Source organism: Syngnathus floridae, chromosome 11, assembly GCF_059516105.1.
Source record: "Syngnathus floridae isolate MCC-2025c chromosome 11, RoL_Sflo_1.0, whole genome shotgun sequence".
Lineage (NCBI taxonomy): Eukaryota > Metazoa > Chordata > Actinopteri > Syngnathiformes > Syngnathidae > Syngnathus > Syngnathus floridae.
This window is the reverse complement of record NC_142423.1, coordinates 5,904,659-5,925,632: the sequence shown is the minus strand read 5'-3', so window position 1 is coordinate 5,925,632 and position 20,974 is coordinate 5,904,659. Positions and strand designations below refer to the sequence as shown.

Genomic DNA, 20,974 nt, shown 5'->3' with positions numbered 1-20,974 from the left:
CACTAGAAGGATTCTCGTGCAGTACCATGCATTATAGTGGGAAGCCTATAAAGTCCATGGTGAAGTTGACAGGAAGCAAAGAGTTTTTACTGTGCCCACTGCTGAAAAAATACCAGTGTTGTGGCAAAAAGTACATGTGGTTGTTTTGTTAGCTGTTGACTTGATTGGGTGCTCTCATGGCTGCACTGTGATGATGTCATCAGACAGGATGATTGCATATGTGTGTTGCACCTGCTGAAGTAAATGTGAATGTCCTCAATGCAATCCTACGGTGTGCTGTGTGCAATTTGTTCCTCCACAAATAATAAGTTGATCCAGCCCAGAAAAATGTCAAGTGCAACATTAGATTTATGTTGATGTATGAGTTATTTACCGTATTGATCACTAAGGAAAATAAACCTGCAAGTATGTTTTAGACCTTCACCAACAGAACTCTCAATCTGTTTACTTTAGATAGGGTTTAGTCACTTCAACTGGTTGAAAATTTCTTCATTTTTGGATTATTGTTCGTGGTGTTCGTTTGGAAACTCTGGATGTGGGGAGGCCAAACGTTTGGGGGTTGCCGAAGACTGGAGTGGCATGAGCTGCAGAGGAAATCCAAAGGAATACCAGCATCAGGACACCGGGAAAGACGCTGGCCAACGCTCGATTGGGGTAAGGTTTGATCAGCCCTTGTTTGTTTGTTTGTTTTTGAATGGTCATTGTTTTTTTGGGTGTGCACACATTTACAAAAACCCAATGCATTGGTAAGACTAAAAAAAAATCACTTTGCTCCCAGAGACAAGTTTGTGGAACACTGCAAACTGGTGCACCTAAAAAATAATTTTCATTGATTGATACGAACTGTCGGGAGTGACAAAGTTTGGCGATTTTAATGGGTTTTGTGAAAACATACATCAGGTGTACATGTCTTTGTTGGGGGTATTGCCTGCTGATGAAGCAAGCAAACATGATATTTGGTATCACGCCATTATGCTGACTGTCAATGAATTTATTGCAGCTGTAATCCAACGGCTGTTTAATGCTAAACCAGACTCAACCACCAGAGTCTGTGGTGACTTAAGTCAAATGATGGTTTGTCAGGCCAAACTCAAACGGCGGCAAAGAAAGTTAATGACAGCAATGAGAAAGAAGCTACGTTTGGAAGGAAAGAAGAGGAAGATGACATTTGACTATAAGACAGCGTCTCAAATGTGCAGTCACATCACTATGGCTCAAGTCATTCGTCCACTTATGCAGCTGCTTGGTGCAAGGCAGAGGCACGATGAGATGCACTCTTGGCTCTGGGTTGCTGCTTTGAAGTAGAAATACGCATTGGAGGAGCAGGAGCTTATCTTGAAGAGAAGGAAGGAACAACTAGAGTTGAAGACTGGGTTAGCCGAAGAGACAGCTAAGCTAGCAGTGCTAGAGATTGGTAGCAGTACTCATTCAATGTGATCTGATGGAATGGATTCTTACAAGAGGCTAGGCTGAGATCATGCATACCTCGTTGAACCCGCAGGTTCCAATATTTGTGAATTCACCAGCACATCAGAATGCACCTCAACCTTTGGAAAGTATTGCCTCCACGTTTGGACTGGTCATGTCAACCTCTGTTATTGCAGCAAGATACATCACAACAGCAATACAATGCCTCATTTGGACTGCCTTCTATCATACAAACTTTCGGAAACAATGAATGTGCAGTTTCAGCCTCGTCATCGATTCATCAAGAACTCAAGGCTGGCTGAAAAGAAGCTGCTCACTCGACATAGCGCACCAAGAGGCCACGCAGGAGCACTTACCCTAAGTGCAGAGTGAAGGCAAGTTGCTACGGCAACAGCTGGAGGAGGCTCAAAACAAGAGTGCTGCAAAGGGGAATGCCGTGACAGACGCTCAAAAGTCTTTCAGTGACATTTTGTCCAAGCTTCATTCAAACTGTGAGGAAACAACTGCAACTGGTGCATGACGACAATCAGGATTTGGCCATGAAAGCCGCAGACTACATAGGGTTTAGAGCAAAGAAACTTTGAAAAGTCAAAATAAATACAATAAATACTCTTTAAAAAACAGCTTTACTCATGTATATATATTGTCATAGATACAGTACTTTTTTTTGAATAGCCAAATAATAAAATCTTGATATGTCAGCAATATTTCACTCCTGGAATAAAGACACAGTACTCATAGCTGCCACATAGCACATTACACCTTTTAGACACCTCGGAAAAAATAAAATTAAAAAAATAAATAAAGAAAAAAATCTTACACCCATTCTGCACTTCACTTGGTTCATATGTTGTGTTCTTACTGAATGAGGGCAGCCAAAAGTACTGACTGGCACGTCTCTATGGCAACTAAACAGGAAGCGATTGGACATGAATTGCCAATCGGTCGGCGCAATTTCACATCATCACGTGATATCACTGAAATGATGCAGAGCAGCAGCAGAGAAGAGCTACAGTGTTTACACCCAACAGCCACATAGCACGGATCAGATGATCGTATCATTCAAACACACAAACACACACACACACACACACGCACACGCTCTTCATATAACATCATACTCTCTACTCTAGGTGACACAGTGTCATACAGGAAAAGAGGCATGTTGTTAAAAGAGGAGGGAAGCAAGGGAAATTCTGAAATTGGACTCATGAACCTGTGAGGCCTTGTAAGCTCCGCCCACTGATAATTCATACACTTACATCAACCAGCAAAAGACACACAAGGTCCGACACTAAGACAAAGAAAAAGTGAGAGAACAGTCACTATTGAATACAGGGCGATAGGTTTCATACAGCCATTATATCACTTTTCCATATATATTTCCAATATATATATTTATATACTTTATAGAAAATGTAGTCATCCATTTTATATACAGTCCAGATACGATCATTGAGTAATACCTTGCATAACCGATAGAAGGGTAACGTGTAGCGGTGAGTCAGCCATGTTGAGACTTCGGGAAGGGGAGGACGACGGCTCACAGCTGAGATTTGGGGGGGGCACAACATCCACAATGACAAGGCTACTGGGAGCACTGGGTTCAACCGGGAAAGTCCAGAGGCGAGTCTCCTTTACAGCAGCGAGAGCGACGCCAACGGCCGCTCTCAAGAGTTCAAGGGTCAGACCTGGCCTCGGTATTGCACGTGTCCGAAGGAAAGGTGCGAGGTGGGGCCGGAAGCCCCCTACCTCACTGGCACCCCAGGTAGCACTCTCTTCAAATTTGGCATTTGACTCTCAAAAGGCCGCAAGCATGTGTCCGTACAGGTAATGACAATGCACTGGGGGACAAAAGATTGGTAAAGAAAGTCAGACTCATTGCCGAGGGTGAAATATAATACCACACAAATTCAAGAATGATCTATTGTTTTATTATTATAAAATGTATAAATGTACTGCAATTTAATTAGTGCGATCATGCTTTTTATTCAATACATTTACCATCATATAAATAAGTTAGTATTTCAAAGGGAAAATATGTTTCATTCTATTTAGGGTTCATGGTTATGCTGTAGTAAATGAAGCTATACACTTAATATTTGGCTCTTTTTTTGGATTTTTTTTTTGGGATTAAGCCTTATACTGACAAATATTTAGCACAAAAGTTATCGTGCATTGTTCAAGTGCGAAATATTGAAAAATTAATGACCCACACATATGATACATTTTGCACTTTCCCTTAATTTGAAGCTTACCTGTTAGCATCAGGGCTCCAGTTAGTAAGCCAAAGTGAGTTAGCATGAGTAGGTCCGCACTGTTGAGGGGTCGAGCCTCGGGGACGCCGGGGGCGGAGCTTGGCACAAAGTGATTATCAAAAGAGAACATAGCATGCAGTTAGTAGAGACAACATGCACACTCCTGTCCCAAAGTTTGTGTCTTGTGCTCAGTCCGCACCTTCAGGTTGGAGCTGCTTTTTGGGCATGAGGTTCATTGAGGGCGGCATGGACATGGAGGGCATGCGGAAGCCAGCGGGCAGCGTTTCCATGGAGCCCGCCATCATCCCCAGCCCCGCCCCTCCCTCTCGGGCCCGAAACCTCTTCCGCCACGATGGAGAGCGGCGAAACGACTTGTCGTCTCCGCTCTGCGGGACGCGAAGAAGACGAGGCTAGGCAATCGTAAACAACATTTGAATCGAATCAGCGACAAGGCATGTTATGTGACCTCCTCGAGACGTCGGTCAGTCCCCAAGGCTAGCAGGTTGTTGAACTCCCTGTCCAGAACCTGCCGTGCCTGAAAAACAAAACAACACAGTGACATCAGATATACTCAACAGTGACTTTTTCTTTCTGTGAATCAAAGCCACAAAAAATCTCCTGAAAAGACAGCGCACCCTTACATAAGTTATTTTTGACGCCACTCCTGTGAGTCATTTGTTCTACAGCGTGCGATTGGGGAATCATTTAAGGTGAATTCATTGCGGATCAGAGAGCAATTGGAGCAGAAGGAAATGCTGGCAGAATGAAGCCAGCAAAGGGGGGGGGTCTGGTTTCAAACATACTGCTGCTTCATCCAGGCTTGTTTCACTCAAAGAAATGTGGGATTCAACTCATCATTACAACTTGGGTTCTTCCATGATCTGTAAGAACGACACGTATTTTCCTTCTCCGTGCGCTGATTCATAAAGTATGTTTTGTCTGTCAGCACCTGTGTGTTCTGCATGGGAATTTGGAGGATGAGGGCCAGGCTGCTGTAGTCGAAGGTCTCGTCCAGAGAGACGAGCGCTCCGTGAACGCCGCTCTCCAACAGGTTGCCGCAGTACTCCCTCAAACCGATGGACTGGACCCAGTGGATCACTTGCTCGTTGGTCCACACCAACACATCTAAAGTGAATAAGAGTGACGCCATTATACTTACGTACTGGAACAGGATCATACAGAGGTTTTGGCAAATGCGCTTGGGCGCCACGATAAAGAGGGAGAGAGCTTAGAGGGAGACGGCGAGAGAAAGCGGGCGAGCGAGATAAAGAGATAATTTGCGTGTCCGTGCAGTGTCAAGTGCCTGGCACACTCCCTTTGTTGGTTCGCAGGCCAGCTGTCGGTAAACTTTCCACGCTGGAACAGGCGGCGTGTGTGCGTGCGTGTCCAAACAGGCCAGAGGTCTGATTTGAACGACAGCTGAACCAAGTTCATGTCCACGGTTTAAGGTCAAAAGGGTGAGAGGGCAGGCTTTGTGACTGTGTGTGTTTTGTGTCTTGTGGACAAAACAGGATTTGAATGCAGCATTTAATTTGTGATATATTCAAGTTAACAGATAAGCTTGTGTCACCTGTTGATTGTTCTATTTGGATTGAAATGGCTTTTTTGTGATAGCCCATTTTAACATTATTAGAATACTTCTGGCATCACAACTCTGTGTGTATGTATGTGTGTGTGTGTGGAGTTTTGGCCTTCTTTGGCTTGACTATGTGACAGATGTCAAGTGCAGCTGTTACCATGCTTTGGTCTGTATATCTTCCACTAGGTGGTACACTGGCAGCCAGAAGGCTGTCAATGTGCGAAAACGTGTTTACTTTATTCCTCTCTTTGATGCAAAGTTTACCTTTCATTTCATGTTGGCTGTCCTCTCTCCGGCGCTCCAATTCTTTCCTGTCATAATTGAGTCTCTTCAAGCACATGATCCCATACTGCAGACTCGCCCTTGTGAACACACAAGCAGATGGAAGGGGGGCGGGGTCACATAGTCAAAGTCAAGTCGACACCCTCGTGAGGATAAGAGGTTCGGAAGAAATTCATAAATTTCATAAATCTACAAGTCGGGTCATGTGATTGAGTCCCTGACCTCCTCCTCATGTTAAAAAGCTACATATTCATGCTGCAGACCTGTGGAAGCTGTCCACCATCTTGAGATGACTCCTCAGGTCTTTTTTGGTCAGGTGGTCCAGCATGCGAGCGTCCACCAGACATTCCATGAAATAGGAGCGATACTGAGGCAAGCCAAGGCTTGGCAACCACTCGTTCCCGATCCACTCGTGATTCATGTCTCCATATGCCAGCGTCTGCGAGGGGAGGAGTGTTATTGATTTTTTACAATTAAAGACTTCAACATGTGAAAGTGTGATTAATAAATCACAATCTGTGTGCTTGGCAACAGATGCTTGAGGGGATTCACCTCAAAATGTGGGTTATATCGCACCATGTGGTTTTTCTTTGTTTTATTATTTACAGTCACAAACATTTTCGCACGCCAGCAGAGGTAATGCAAGCGTAGCAAATGCCATTATTCATGCTTGCAATCCATTTAGCTATTACAGGTTCAAGGTCCAGATAGCGTGGGTGCTGACTTAACAAAGAAACCCCCCAAAAAACAACAAAACTATTAATAACGTTGCTGTCGGAACTCGGGCGCTTTATTAAAATGATTTGCTTTTAAAAGTTGTATGAACACACAAAGACTTAGTGAAGGGATTTTTTTTTCCTGTTGGACCGATGAAAACATTTCTAGATTTCTGTCTTCATTCAAATGAAATTTGAATGGTGTGTAAATTTGACAAAATGATTTGGGAAAATTTAAAAAATGTTATTTAATTTAACAACATGTAAATCATTCTCTTTCATTAATTGTTAACATTTTTAGTTTTGATGTCTGAATATTAACTTGGTGGTTAACTTATTTTTTGCATATTCTTCCTCAAAACATTACGAAAAGAGCTTTTCCAATTGGACAACGAAACCGATTGATTAAACTTCCAACTTGCTGGAAGACATTTTGCTCCAGCTTAGAGCTGCCCCTGTATTTAGAAACAAATTATAAATTGCACAGCAGAGTGGATTGGCAACTATCACTCCCTGAGCCAAGGGGTGCCAAATTGCTTTCATGTGCGTGGGAAGCGGATTTATGTGAAAATGTGATTGGACACATTTTTGTCAGAGCAGCAAGCTCACCTGCGCCCAGCTGCCCTCCTCATTCGCCTGAGTGGCAGCATGGCAGGAACAATAAACAAGTTGAAAGAACAAGCTGATTAAGAAGCACATTGTTGCACAAAAATGCCTCATTAAATAACACAAGTGCCACAAACATGGACCCCAGCGCACATATCACGTGAAGCACAGGTTACACGCCACAACCAAACGCACAACACAAGTTCCAACACAAGCACAGAGAGGTGTTAGTGATTTTTTTTTTTTTTGTGTACGTTTTTTAGTGGACATATGCGTGTCGTGGCAGAGACAGTGGGGGTGTGTTAGCGTGTTTGGTTCGAGTGGGGTAGAGGAAGGGGGAGCACCCAGATGGTACTGACCGCTTTGGTGGATGAAGCCAGGTTCTCCATCTCTTCATGAGTCACCCACACATTTCCGGAGGACTGCTCAGAGGACGCACGCACACACAAACAAATACAAACAAACAAACAAACCCACAGCCAGTGTGTATTTTCCCACATGATGACCCCCACCCCGTCCACATGCACACGCAAACAAACACACAACCGCACAAACAAACATTTATTGTGTTGAGTGATGCCAAGGGAGGGGGTGTATTTCAGGCTACGCTACCACGTGTGTTGTACGAGAAGCCGTTTGAGCATTTATTCAATATCTTTGACATCTAAGTTAAAGTCCATGTACTGGTGCAGTCGTTGTAGAATCTATGACTATCATAACATACTAGTAACCTACTGTGCTGAGCTAAAAAGCAGGGATGGGAAAGTACCGATACATGTATTGGTACTCAGCCTTGTTTTTGAAGTATCGGGCACTCACTGAGGGTGCCGATACCATTCACCGATACTTAAGCAAATCTGACGTTGAGTGCTTCTCAAGTAAAACTCGAGTATGTTGATGTCAACCAGTGAATGTTGGGCCTAGTGAAGCTGTAGAGCATCTTAGTCCATGGAGCTAAGATCAATAATATGGAATAAATACTCAAATGGATTTCTACTGTGTTGACTTCTCCATGCGATTCACATTAGCAGAAAAAGACACAACACCAGGGAAGGTACGTAAACTAAAAAAGTGAGGCGTTATCAACTTATTACCAAAAGTCGTAAATGGACGGTGACGCTAACGTTTTCTGTGTACATATATCTTGAGAAAATAAAAATTCAGTGTGGTTGTATGCACATTTACTTAAAAACAAATACGCCCATTTGACAGAGGTGTGCATTTACCGTTCTGGAGGTGAGAGGTGCAGAAGGGCTAGTTAGGGAGACCATCTCCTGGATGGCCAAGCGCAGTTTGAGTCGATGCAGCGGGTTACTGATGCCGATCTCCCTCTGGATCTCTGTGTCTGACAGGGCGGACATGATGGCTCCACTCTTCACGTTAGCGCGACATGCTGCCACATACCAAGCTGGCATGCCCACCCACAGCTGGAGAAGGAACAGACCGGTCAAGCGGTGTCTACGTAACGGGAGAAATGTCTCCCTAGAACAGAAGAAGTGGAATCAGAACCTCTAGCCAGGAAACAACCGTCGGACCGTCCCACTGCGCAAACGGTAAGCCTCTTTTCCTGGCGTCTTCCAGGAGCTCATGTCTGGGATTTAAGACAAAGGGGAAAAAACAAAAAGGATTATCAAACATGTACTCGTTGAAAAAAAATTCTACAATGTCAGGAGATTAACGTAAGCGTTTACTTTTTCTTCATCCTGCGATCCCGTTCTGCTTGGGTGCCCAGTTTTCCCAGCGTCATAGTGTCTCCAACAGCCATGTCAAAGTCTGAAAGACATTTACAGACAAAAATGATCAAAGTTGACAAATAATTAGGTCAAGGTGTGAGCCTACCTGTTAACGCTGGTAGAGGTTGTCCATCCCTGGCAAAATCCCTGGTCTGCTCCATTCGACCCCCCTTCTCCTTCTTCCCAAACAATCGGCCAATCGATGACTTTATACCTTTCTTCTGCTTTCTGCAATTAGTTCAAATGAGGCATGATAATGTTAGCTCGGATTTAGCTTGGCCTTAGTTTTTTTTCTGGACATCAAGCATCGGGATTCAGAGTCCTCTGAGAATCGGAATTAAACATGATCGTGAATTAGCTAATCGTCATCACTTGGTGTTGAGTGAACGTGTTTGTACCCTCGTCCATCTTCCAGACTGCCGGTGAATTGGGCGAAATTGGTTTCTAGACGTAAACTGCGTGGCGAGGAAGGAGGCGAGGTTTCACACTTGATTGTCGCCTTGTCCACCTCCACCGGTGACTAAAACATTTTTTTATAAATTGGATGTTTATTTATGGATGTGGTGAGAGGGCAGCAAAGAGACAAAATGTTCAAGTTGACTCACTGCAACTTTTCTCCGGTGTTTCCTCAAGTCGCTTGGCTACCGGTAAATGAAACACATGATTAAAAATAAAAAATAAAAAATCTTTCTTGGGAACTGTGTGATTCTTACCAGAGTCATGATGCCTAGATGGTGACTGGTGTTGCGTGCGTGATGTTTAGGCGTTGAGTGGCCGCTGGTCGGCGGCGAGGAGGACGACGCCAAGGACTGTGCCGTGGCCGACGTGGGCAGCGCCCGTGGCCGAAGCGTCACGTTGAGTCCGTCCATGCTGCCGCTGTTCATGCGGGACTCGATCTCGTCCGAGCGCAGGTCAGTCGACTCTCTCTCCACTTGGATCATCCTGCGCGTCCCACACGAGAAATATTAGCCGAGTGTCTCCTCTCCATCACTGCACAATGTCACCTTATCTCTTCGTTGATGGCGTCAAGCTGCTCCTGCAGCATCAGAGCGAGGGTCTGAGCGTCCGATTGACCGCTTGGGGAGAGCATGGCCGAGCTCACGTCGTCGTCCAGGTCAGACTCGGCCTCCATGTCGCTGCCGAGGAGGTGGCTGACGCTCCCTCGCAGCGAAGGGTAGTCCTGTTCGAACATGCCACAAACCTACGCACACACGCACACACACACATTGAGCAAATAAACACACTAACATGGATGAATAATCAATCAAATAATCAACAAAACAAAAAAATGAACTGGTACATTCGAGGGTAGTTACTGTATGAATATGAATGAACAAGGGACTTACATTAGAGAGCATGTCCATCTCAGCAGGTGAGGGACAGATAAAGAGAGGTTAGTATAGAATGAAGTTAGGCATGAAGATCCCTGCGTGGAGCTCCTCATCAAAGACCAGGCAGTACGCAGAAACGTAAACGCAAAACAAAATGTGGTCAGAACACTAACATGTAAACTGTTTGGGCCACCCTGCTTAGAGTGTGGATCATGATGCTTTGGGCAAAATACCAAATGTTATTTGCACCTTGTTTGGGTCATCTCGTAGCGCCGAGAGTCTGCCCTTTTGGGCCCGCCTGATCACAGTCGTGCTGTAGTGGCCATCTTGGCCTTCCACCACAGAGAAGCGAAGGTCACTTGCACTGCCCAAATGAGACCTGAGGTGATATTAGACGAAAATCCATCATGTTTCAGAATAAGGTCACCAAAGTAGTGTAAAATGGCTACACCAAGTGACATTAGATTGTCTAACTAATCACTACATAAGATTGCGTACCGAGGGTGACTTGAACTTCCGTCTCCGAATGCCCCACTGCGACGTTTCAAATGGTCAATCTCGTTTCTCAGTTTCTCAATCTCGCCAATCAGACGTTCCTGCACGGAAAGAGAATTCTTAAAAAAGTAAGTACAATAAATACAAAATAGAAAAAAAGAATCATATGCGGTATTTGATTCCTTTCTGTGACTAAATGATTAATTATTCCAATACGTACATCAATTTCAGATTTGGTTCAAGAGCACTGACCCGTGTGTGATGGAATTCCTCCAACTGTTTCTGACAATTCTCGAGATCTTGAATAAGAGAGTTCTAGACACAAAGATGATGACGTTCTGTCAAAATCAAGTGTAAAAAAAGACATATTCATAACAAAGTGCATGGGCCTCGCCTTGTCCTCCAGTGCAGCCATGCGTTCTTTCAAATGGAGCTGCAGTCGTTCGTTGGACTCGGTGAGAAGACGGTCAACGGTGTCGGATAAACGTTTGTTGTGTTCTTCATTCATCTTCTCCCGTTGACGAGCCTGATGAGCGCAGACAAGATCACGCTTTATTCTCTTTGAATTGTTTACGCCTTTATTTTTTTTTAATTACAACCATTTTTGTGTGGCAGCGAAGAGAATATTGAAGTAAATCAAGTGAGACATACAAAAGAGAAATTCTCAGAGAGCGCCGCTGACTAAATATAGACGAACAATGGCAGTGAGAGGGAAAAATTAGCCTAGCGTGAATTCATCTAAAGATAGCAGCAAATCACTCATATTTGGGGGGGAGGGGGGCGGGCGAGCAAGTCGCAGGGACAATATGTGGATTTGGTTCAAATTCATGCAACAATGAACCAGGAAAATGATGTGTGTGTGTTAGTGTATGCATGAGGGAGCACAGAGGCGAGGCATCCCACTAATATGAAGCATCAGTCAACACACATGCACGCACGCACACACACACTAAGAGGTCAGAGAGATCCTGCAGGGCACGCACACACATTCTTTTACACAAACACACATACAGACCCTTCCTAGTTCTTGGTTCTTCTCCTCCAGTTGTGATTCCAGCTGTCTGAGCCGCTCTTCCACGTTGCCATGACGCTCCTCAGCCTAAAAGGGAAGACATTTATTCATTCATCTGCACACAGGTCGCTCTCGAAAGGCCTTGCAAAGTGAAATTGTCGAATAAACACTCTTCGCTGTGGCGTGTCAAATTGACAACACATCTTTGACTGCTCCACTGCAATACGTTTTACATTTGCAAATTGCTGACTCTTTACGTTCTTGTACTTATCAAGTTTCAATGACCGTGCATTGATGTATACAGTATATGTGTATGTGTGATTGTAACCTTGGACAGTGCTGCTACTCGCTGTGCCAGCTCTGCCTCCACCTCTGGCAACGTCTCAGCCTTCCTCATAGTTTGAGCCAACCTCTGCTCAGCCATTTCCAACATCTCCTGCAGCTGGCGCACTTTCTCTTCACTCTGACTCACAAACACACACACACACACACACGCACACACACGCGCGGTGTACAGGAGACAGTTGTGCAGAGTGAGGGCAAGGATGTGGAGGATGTTGCTTGAATTCCCGATTGGTACGTGAACTCAGATTCACCCAACACTTTACATGAACCTCCTACGCTATGAACCCCCCCCAACCCCTCGCCATTAGCTATAAGTGTGTTTTTCTTATGATTGGCAACTTTGACCATGTGTATATTTTATTCATATTAAGGGGACGGTGCTTGTCCATCACGCTACCTGTCTGTGCAGGGAGTCCTTGGTGGCCAGCTCGTTCTCCAGCTTGTCATTGAGATCATGGATGTGTGTGGTTTCTCGCTGGGCGGCAAGGTAACGTTTTTCCAACGTTGTTATTCTTTCCTCCATGTCTTCTCTCTGCAAGTCGAGACAACCACAAACCCAAAAGGGCTTTTAGTGTAATATGTGGGTCGAATACAAGTTGGAATGACAGCATGATCATTTCAGATGTACAAATTTCCAACATCCACTTTTAATTAATTATACATGAATCGTATTTCAATTATTTTCATAGGCTACATTGTATCGATTCATTCTCGTTATTGGCTGGAGTTCATCTAAATGATGTGTAATATCCATTGCGTAAGATTAATGAGACCTTCAAGGTCAGAAAATCAAGGTTCAACATTCATTATTCACAACTTTAGCGGGATTGATTGCTATTAGCTTCCCGTGAAGCATAATGAACAATGTTTTATTAACCTTTTATCTTATTTTGCTTCACCTCGCATCGTACCTCGTTTCCACGACAACACCATTATAGATTTTTACGTTGATGCTTCTCACCTCTCTCTGCTCCCTCTGCTGTTTGATTGACAGCTCCTCACTGCGACTCAGCTCCCGCCGCGCGCTCGCCAGCTCGGCCTCCAGCTCGGCCACGCGACCGTTAAGGGAGGCAGAGTGCTCGTGGGTCTGTGCCAGTTCCTTACTGGTTCTGTCCAGGAGCTCCTGAAGCTCAGATACCCGGTTGCCATCTTCATGAACATCTATGGAGCCGTTGGGGAGTCTCTGCAAGGTAAACCCACGCAATTAATGGAAATGCGAGCGCATTCGGTTGGGAGAAATAAGTTCTGGTCTGTGTGGTGCAATTTTGAACATGTTAATGTTGACAACAAATATACTTGATAAAAATGGATGGCCTAGATTTGACTGTGGCAAGTTTATGCAAAGATGGGTGTTTGAGGTTACGCTGCCATGTTGTTGTTTTGATGTTTCTTTGCTCTTCACAGCTCAAAGAGAAGTTGATTAATTGAGCAGACCTTAAGGGACACATATTCAGACAGGCAACACAGTGGGCAGCCCAAAATATTTGGACTCTACTGCCGGGATCATGAACACAAAAACAGACACGGAAAAAAAAAAAGTACTACAAGCAAACTGTTTGAAGTGGTGCAATTAAACACACCAGGTGATTCTCTCACTAGTTTGTTTTGGGAGAAGACTCAAAGTGCCCATGATGTTTTTTTTTTTGCTCAGCTTGTAGTTTTTGCTTGTGTATATTTTTTTTAATGACAAATCACCCTGCTGTTGAAGCAGAAGGCCAAAGCTTTTTAAAAAAAACAGCCTGTCCGAATACAAACAATTTGAAGGTAAATCACCTTTAAGTCATGAATGTTTGGACAAAATAAAGCACAGAGCAGAAAAACAATCACACAGTCAGGAAGACCTTCCATGGAGGTTTGGATCCATCTGTCCCTTCCACCGAGTCACCATCCTTCCTTTGTCTCACCATGCTCAACTGTAATGTAAAATCACAAAAGTCACATTTCATTCTCCTCTGAGTGAATGCATGAAGTGAACGCTCAAGAACTGCAAGTGCCAAAAATTCTAATCAGCATCAAAGGTGACATCAGGACATACAATTCCCATGTACTAAATTTGTGTAGAGATTTTCACCTCTTGTGTGGTAGCTGACAGCTGTCCCTCCAAGGTGGACACCCGCTCCAGAGCCACGCGAAGCCTCTCACGCACCTGACCAGCACACACACATCATTTTTAACATTGTGTTATTGAGTTTGGCTAATAATTTATTTTACCAAGACAGGCTTTCGTGTTATAACCAGTCTGGGAATGTACTGGAGTACAAATACTTAAGTACGATCATTTTTCCACTCCATGTTACAGTGTCCTAGTAATCTTTGAAATGGTTCACCTTTTCATCCAGAGCTTTGTGATGCTCAAACAACGACTTGAGGGCTTTGAGGACCTCGACCTCACTGGAGACTCCAGATGGTGGGGGGGGCTGCCTCTTCACAACCGTCATCCTGAGACTACGCTCGTGGCGAGACACCAAACACTCAAGGTGCTCCAGAAGCAGCTACATGCACACACACACAATAAATCCACGTTAAACCTTTTTTTTTATCCTAACAATACCTATGGAAACACACACATAAGAGTATTGTGGATTAAAATCAAAGCGAATATTATGTTCAATCTGACATGTGCTGACATAAGCACACACACACAGACATAATCACACAAAAGCACTCATGCACACGTACCCTGGTGTTGTTCCTTTCGGCTTTCAGCTCCGATATTTCCTCTTCTTTCTCCAGCAGCTGCTCTCGACAAATGTTCAGCTCCTTGGTAAGTGTGGCAAACTCCTACATAACACACATGCATCGGAGGTTAAGATTGTTTCACCTCTCAACATCTTGTGACAATATTCTTTAGTGCTATGACCATCTACGTACATTTGCAAACAAGATTGCTACTTATAGTTTGTGAAGGCAGCCAGAATTATTTCTATTGTTTGATCCCACCCATCCAGATTGGGCCTATTGACTCAAATGCGCCACAAATGGAAAATACACTCATGACCTTCTATTTGTTTCAGTGTTTTGTTTCTTGCTATGCTTTTGTGGCTTGAGCACAATGCAACACTTACACTGATTTTCCTTCCATGTCTCAGGAAGCACACACACATGTGCACAGACACACACACACATCTTTGCATATACAAAATCAATTCCTGGAGTTTACCCAGACCTTAAATTACCTCTAACCTTCCTTAACCTTACAGTTCATACACCTTCACCCTCTATGGTAATGATTTATTTTAATGTGACCTGCCTTCCTGCCAAGGTCATTAAGTCATCCAGAATCAGCTATAAATATAGTTTTATGTCTCCCATTTGAACTGTATGCATTATGAATATTTTTTTTTGTATTTTCTCCAATAGTAGCCTGGAGCTTTTATTTACTCATATCCACAGAGCAGGTGTTTTGTTGAGCTTTATTTGTACAAATGACAATACGCTGGCAGAACTAAACACGCATGGCATATGTAACGGCCTCGCATTAGTAGTTTCTATTTGTATATTATTTATTATGGTGCATAAACATATGTGCTATTAAATTCATATGTAAATGTGATAAAAGGAGGAATAGCAACCAGAATGTATCCTGCACTCTCGCTATGCTTAAATTTGGATAATGAATCTGTCAAAAGCCTCTTTGACATTTATACGCCCATCTAATCCATCCATCTATCAGTCAAAAGGTCACGCCTAGCCCCTTTTCTTAGATTCATGAAACTACATCGTAATTCAGTCCAAAACGGGACACACACGGATGAGGTGACTGAGGGGATGGAAGTGGGGAAAGGGAAAACAGGTCAGCATGTTTGAGTGACTTTGCGTTATTCCACAGGGGTGTGCAGCAGCTCAGACCAAATCCACCAACAGATGTTGGCGCTCACCGTCTCTTTCAATCACTGCAAAAAGGCTCGACGGGCCACTGACTCGCTAGTTCATCCCCTCATCCTATTGCCTTTTGGGAGCACTCCACATGTGCTCTCCCAATACACAAATAAGCACAGAAAGGTATGAACAATTCATTTTGTCGGGAGTCTTGCATAATTGAATATCTATCCCGCTACATAACATAAAACGATGCATCACTGTCTGGAGGAATAAAAATCTCCATTTAATTTCACAGGAGAGTTTTTCCCTTCGGCACAAAGATGCATCATTGTGCGTACGATACAATCGGAACTCCTTCGAAGCACGTGCGCTCCAATGATATTTCCCCTACTTCATATGAATCGTAGCTGGCTGACAAGGCAACGTCGACATCTGTCAGAGGCTATATCACACCGAGCCGAGAGAAGGTTCTGGGCTTCAGCCTCCAACCACATTGTGAGATAGCAAGCAGGGAGCGAACACTGCTGAGCCCAGACATTGTAAAAGGATTGCGCGCTTCCGCTTCCTTAAGCAGTTTGGGATTAAAGGATGAAAAAAAAAAAATGTGTGTGTCAGAGGGTGTGTGTGTGTGTAGCAAGAGGGAGAGAGAGCGAGCGAGCGAGCGAGAGAGAGAGAGAAATTGGAGTGCAGCTGGATAAAAAAAAAGCTTCAATCAGGCACATGCAATCCCCAAAATATATATAAATATATATATATTTTCATAATAGTGCTTATCCTTTGTGTGTGTGTGTGTGTGTGTGTGTGTGTGTGTGTGTGTGTGTGTGTATTTGGTATTCAGTGAATTGATGTTTTTTCTCATTTGCTGAGAGGTTGCTAATGTGGGGAGTTTAACCTGCATCACCAAACTCACCCATTCAGTATTTCCTGAAAAGTCCAGAATATTCTATTTTAAATTGAGCGCTTTGATGTGCATATATAAACTTAAAAGGAAAAGTTTGCAATTTAAAAAAAAAATACTTTGGCAAGTGTTAAAATTGACTTCATCATAATGGCAAAATATATCATAAATATGATGTCTGCATCACTTTCAGGGTCTCCAAAATTACCTTTAACTAGAATGAGAAAAGAAATGGGAACGCCCCACTAACTTGAATGAAGGAAGAGAAAAATAAAGGTCAAGAGATGATTCATACAACCTACGTAAATGAATTAGAATCTTCTCTCTCACAGCATTTCAGAAACAACAAATTGCCCTTAACACTTTTCTTGGGTGTGAATAGGTAGTGAGTTATCTGCTGCTATGACGCCGCTGCCTTGCACACTTCCATTACCATGGCAACAGGGCATCGAAAAAGTGTTTGAGCAGGATACCAGCAGCAAGTTTTATCAAACGACTGCAGATGTTCACACATGCAAAAAATGTACAAGGCCACTGAGACATTTTCTATGCAAGAAGGAGAAATTGGATGCAACATTTCAATTTTTTACAAAAAACTAACGTTTAAAACTCAGGAAAGTTCTCCTTTGGTACTCCGGCTTCCAATATGTTGGATGAATTGGAGGCATTATTGCCTGAAAAATGTGACTGTGAGTGCTTATCAGTCAGAGTATAAAGGTTTTAATTTGTTGATGAATGAGGACTAGTAAGTGGTGTCCAGCAGGGATCCCATTTAAGGCCTCATAGTTTTAACCTGATAAACTAGTCACAAAAAGCCGAATGTCAAAACTAGTCAACTTATTATTAAACCATTGTATTGTTCCAAAGTCTATTGAAATGCTGAAAAGAAAACTTAGAGAAACTTAAATTGACTTAAAAGAACTATAGTATACTGAGAGTATATGAAACAAACTGCATGTGAGGATAATACTTTGTGTCAAATTAAAATCGTTCTTCTCCTTGTAACAACATTGCTTTACTCAAGTACAGCATGTGCAGAAGTTATCGAGTCGTCAAAGCCTCACCTCTGTAGGCATTGAAGGCCTGAGACCAGAATAGCATCCATTCATGTGTCCCAGCGCGCCTTCATTAAACAAAACCGACAGCGTAAAGAAGGACAGGGAAAGAGAGGTCACGAGGGGAAGTCTTCCTCTCCTCGGCCGAGAGGAGAAACACAAAGACTTTTTGTTGTGCATCAGTTTGTGGACAACAAACACGTAGGCAGAAAGAATCCCACTCGTTGCGCGACATATTGAGTTTGTCGTTTTGTTGAAGCGGAACACGACAAGATACAAGCACCCACATCAACTAGAGAGAAGCCTTAGTGGAGCAACTTCATTCTGCATTTCTTTGAAACTTCAATCATTTCATGGCAGGCTGACTAAAGCATGCAGTGAAAATTGGGAAAGGGAGAAAAGGACAAAAAGGGGCCATGTGACAGTCCTAAATAAAGAGTCATCAGCAGTACATCAATACAGCCAACGACATGTGATTTCTTTCCACTGGAGATCATCCTTCACTGCTCCATATCTAAACTTTGCACGCCATTCCCTACCTGGTACATGTAGGTATTAAAGTGGGTCCCATTCTGAAGGTGGATCTTCACCGTTGGCTTCATGATGGAGGCTCAACATAGCAGATCGCTCAAACACAACCCCCATGAAAAGAGAGAGAAAGAGCGAGAGAGGATGGCGGAAAGTAGATTCACAAGCTGTTCCCTAACGTTATTCCCTCTGCCCTCCGACACCGCTACGACATTCTTGTTGGCTGCCCTGAGAGCGGGTGAGCGAGAGAGAGGGAGGAGAGCGAGTGAAACAAGGGCAGGCTGAGTCAAAGGGGATTGAGGTACATTTAGGTTTTTTGATCAGAGAGAAAGACAAAATTGAGAGGATGTGGGGGGCGGGGGGGCTGGTAGTGATCAGCTGATGGAGGAAAGCACCAGCCACCTGTTCTGTCACACACACACAAGCACCAATGCTTGCACACAGAAACGGATACAATCGAAGCGCCAAATGGTGCAATTTGATTAGAATTGCACAAAAATTAGAGTAGAAAAGGCAAAAAAAAAAATGTGATTGTTGGAGTCAATTTAATTTCCTTAGCTCAAACTCTAATTTTGGTTAAGATTGGCTGGCCTTGGGTGGAGGACTTTTATTTTGACACAGCCTTTTGTCACCTGGTCAGTCACCTGATCAGGCACCTGATCGGGTAAAGATGGCTGCTCAGTCTCAGTTAGGCAAAGGTAGATAGTAGTGATATAGTTTTTTTTTTATTTTACCACTTCAAACTTGTATCTTTTGGAATTTAGGAACTTTTGACTTGGAAAACAAACTTGAGTTTACTTCTTAGAACCTTTTATGTTGAAATTCAGATTATTTAGCCTTAGTTGGATTACAAACAATTTGGATTGGCTGCATCTGTTTTCCACCTGCTTGCCTGCCATCGCCTCTCTACCTCTGCCTGCTTGCCTCCATGTTGGACATTCTTCCTCCATCTTCAACAAGGTAAGAGCAACAGCTATATACAGCGTTTTAAGATATGTGTGTGACAACAACCATACAACATCTACGCTTTAAAAATAAATGAATTGAAACTGACACTCATAATGATCATGACTTATTCCTCATAAGAAAAAGCTAAGTCACTGCTCACTTAAGCCAAATTGAAGAGCTCTATTTTCATCCATTATGACACTGCTGTGCCTCCTGATTTTTGTCTGTTTCTAAATGTCCCTCCGCTCCCAGTGGAGTTTCAAAGTGCTTGACTGCAGTCTGAAAGCGCTTGCGGAGTTTTTCCAGTCTCAACAATAATCAGCCAATGTCTGCAAACAACGCGTGTCACTTTGAGCCTAGTTAGAAGAGAACTCGGGCTAGCTGGGGCTGCTGTGTTGGGTGTACTTCAAGTTCAAACAGGGTTCATCTTAAAATACCTCAATTGCAACAAGCTTGAGTCCACAATGATACTGAGAACCAAGCAAACGGCCCATTTCTGCTCAACATTTGGCTCATGTTAACATGAACAGCTTTTATGGCTTCCAATCTGATAAACACACAATATGGCTATTTCAATTACTGTTTAGCTCGCCGCAAGGGATATAATCGACACAAACAATGGCAGTAAAACGAATTAAATGATGTAAGAAGCATATTGTCCACATTCTTAGTAAAATGACATTGTGATGAAAACAGGATCAATTTGTATAACTGACATTGCTGTCTTTTGATTCATATTGTGTTTATTTCAAATTTATATCCAATTGTTGGTGTCATCCAAGCTTTTAATGAAATACTCATCAAGACATAACTTATAATATGCTGCTGTTCTGTAGAAAAAGAAACAAAAATAGTTCCTGACAACAAGTCGACTTGCTTGCACCTTGCACGGAAACAAGGGTCCTCCGCTGAGAAAGCGGTATGTGATTGTGCAAGACAGGGTGAATTAGTGAGACAGACAAGTCGCAGCACAGCATAACGTCCTTTAGTGATCGTGCTGACTTCCACCGTGAGCTGACAGCATCACAGTGTACCCCGGAGCCTCAGTGTGGTTCCACTCTGCAACTAAATGGACCAGGAGCGGCTCCTGTCCAGCTTTGTAGGGAGACAGTGGCTCCTACTGGCCGCAAGGTACTCACAAGCCACACTTTAAAACAGCATGTGTAAAAATGATGGTTTGGGAAAAAAAATACATGCAATTATGCACATCTGCTTGTGACAAAACAACAACAAAAGTTAACATGTTTGAGAATTCACCAAAATGGAAGTACTCTGCTTCTCTTTTATTCTAGCCTGTCATTCGTTCACACAATATTGTCTTTATCTCATGTCTTCCTCCTCTAAACCAAACAACTCTTCCTTTCACACTTGATCCACTCCAGAGAGCCTTTTTTCATGCAGTCATGATCTCATCTGAACCTTCACTCCATGGAAAGCAGCCATTTTATATATAGAGAGCATGGGAGTCAGAGGACAAGCCCACAAAACCCTTCCCCCATCGTCTTCATCATCTCCACCCCATCGACCACGTGGTATAATGCATTGGCGTGCCAATAAATAAATAAATAAATAAATAGATAAATAGATAAATAAATAGATAAATAAATAAATAACTGCAGCACAAATAGAAAAATATTATACTAAACATATAAAAATAAATATTCATATATGTCTATACATATAAAGTAAACATATATATAAAATAAATACTCACAGGCATGTGTATTCTTTATCCTCTGCAAAGAACAACTATGAATAACAGCTAATAAAGTAGTTACATTACCATTATCAGCATTAAAGCGCTATTAAGTAATGCAGTGCATTAAAAAGAAAAGCCCAAGGTAATGTTCCCTGCGTAGTGGTTGTTGCTTTCATCCTTCTGTCATGCAGAATGATTTGTTTCCAGAGCCATCCCGCCAGTTTAAAGCAGCCATGTCA

General features: G+C 43.1%; 1 protein-coding gene and 2 long non-coding RNA genes across 6 annotated transcripts in view; 2 read left to right on the top strand and 1 right to left on the bottom strand.

The window, feature by feature from the left end:
• Nucleotides 1-251: 251 nt before the first annotated feature.
• LOC148390578 (uncharacterized) lies at nucleotides 252-6,411 on the top strand. The gene is made up of 4 exons (XR_015861340.1): nucleotides 252-654; nucleotides 3,879-4,569; nucleotides 4,633-5,706; nucleotides 5,864-6,411. It is a non-coding gene; the product is annotated as an uncharacterized LOC148390578 (long non-coding RNA).
• ppfia4 (PTPRF interacting protein alpha 4) overlaps nucleotides 2,036-20,974 on the bottom strand; it is a 31,138-nt gene continuing 12,199 nt past the window's right edge. Inside the window, exons 1-30 of one of the 4 annotated variants that reach the window (XM_088389964.1) lie at nucleotides 18,100-18,320; nucleotides 14,465-14,566; nucleotides 14,113-14,277; nucleotides 13,857-13,931; nucleotides 13,627-13,698; nucleotides 12,747-12,968; nucleotides 12,183-12,317; nucleotides 11,769-11,903; nucleotides 11,444-11,527; nucleotides 10,823-10,954; nucleotides 10,681-10,743; nucleotides 10,432-10,529; nucleotides 10,183-10,312; nucleotides 9,607-9,803; nucleotides 9,316-9,544; nucleotides 9,208-9,243; nucleotides 9,001-9,122; nucleotides 8,709-8,830; nucleotides 8,561-8,642; nucleotides 8,379-8,460; nucleotides 8,096-8,296; nucleotides 7,229-7,291; nucleotides 6,873-6,899; nucleotides 5,811-5,986; nucleotides 5,530-5,627; nucleotides 4,636-4,811; nucleotides 4,153-4,221; nucleotides 3,886-4,072; nucleotides 3,687-3,784; nucleotides 2,036-3,272 (exon numbers count right to left, since the gene is read on the bottom strand). In XM_088389964.1, the coding sequence (XP_088246090.1) occupies nucleotides 3,726-3,784; nucleotides 3,886-4,072; nucleotides 4,153-4,221; nucleotides 4,636-4,811; nucleotides 5,530-5,627; nucleotides 5,811-5,986; nucleotides 6,873-6,899; nucleotides 7,229-7,291; nucleotides 8,096-8,296; nucleotides 8,379-8,460; nucleotides 8,561-8,642; nucleotides 8,709-8,830; nucleotides 9,001-9,122; nucleotides 9,208-9,243; nucleotides 9,316-9,544; nucleotides 9,607-9,803; nucleotides 10,183-10,312; nucleotides 10,432-10,529; nucleotides 10,681-10,743; nucleotides 10,823-10,954; nucleotides 11,444-11,527; nucleotides 11,769-11,903; nucleotides 12,183-12,317; nucleotides 12,747-12,968; nucleotides 13,627-13,698; nucleotides 13,857-13,931; nucleotides 14,113-14,277; nucleotides 14,465-14,566; nucleotides 18,100-18,162 (3,402 nt within the window). In that variant the 5' untranslated portion in view covers nucleotides 18,163-18,320 and the 3' untranslated portion in view covers nucleotides 2,036-3,272; nucleotides 3,687-3,725. Of the gene's footprint in view, nucleotides 3,273-3,686; nucleotides 3,785-3,885; nucleotides 4,073-4,152; nucleotides 4,222-4,635; nucleotides 4,812-5,529; nucleotides 5,628-5,810; nucleotides 5,987-6,872; nucleotides 6,900-7,228; nucleotides 7,292-8,095; nucleotides 8,297-8,378; nucleotides 8,461-8,560; nucleotides 8,643-8,708; nucleotides 8,831-9,000; nucleotides 9,123-9,207; nucleotides 9,244-9,315; nucleotides 9,545-9,606; nucleotides 9,804-10,182; nucleotides 10,313-10,431; nucleotides 10,530-10,680; nucleotides 10,744-10,822; nucleotides 10,955-11,443; nucleotides 11,528-11,768; nucleotides 11,904-12,182; nucleotides 12,318-12,746; nucleotides 12,969-13,612; nucleotides 13,699-13,856; nucleotides 13,932-14,112; nucleotides 14,278-14,464; nucleotides 14,567-18,099; nucleotides 18,321-20,974 lie in introns of those variants that run through there. The other 3 variants (XM_088389962.1, XM_088389963.1, XM_088389965.1) reach the window with 3 other exon arrangements.
• On the top strand, nucleotides 14,418-16,255 carry LOC148390577 (uncharacterized). The gene is made up of 3 exons (XR_015861341.1): nucleotides 14,418-14,549; nucleotides 15,615-15,787; nucleotides 15,903-16,255. It is a non-coding gene; the product is annotated as an uncharacterized LOC148390577 (long non-coding RNA).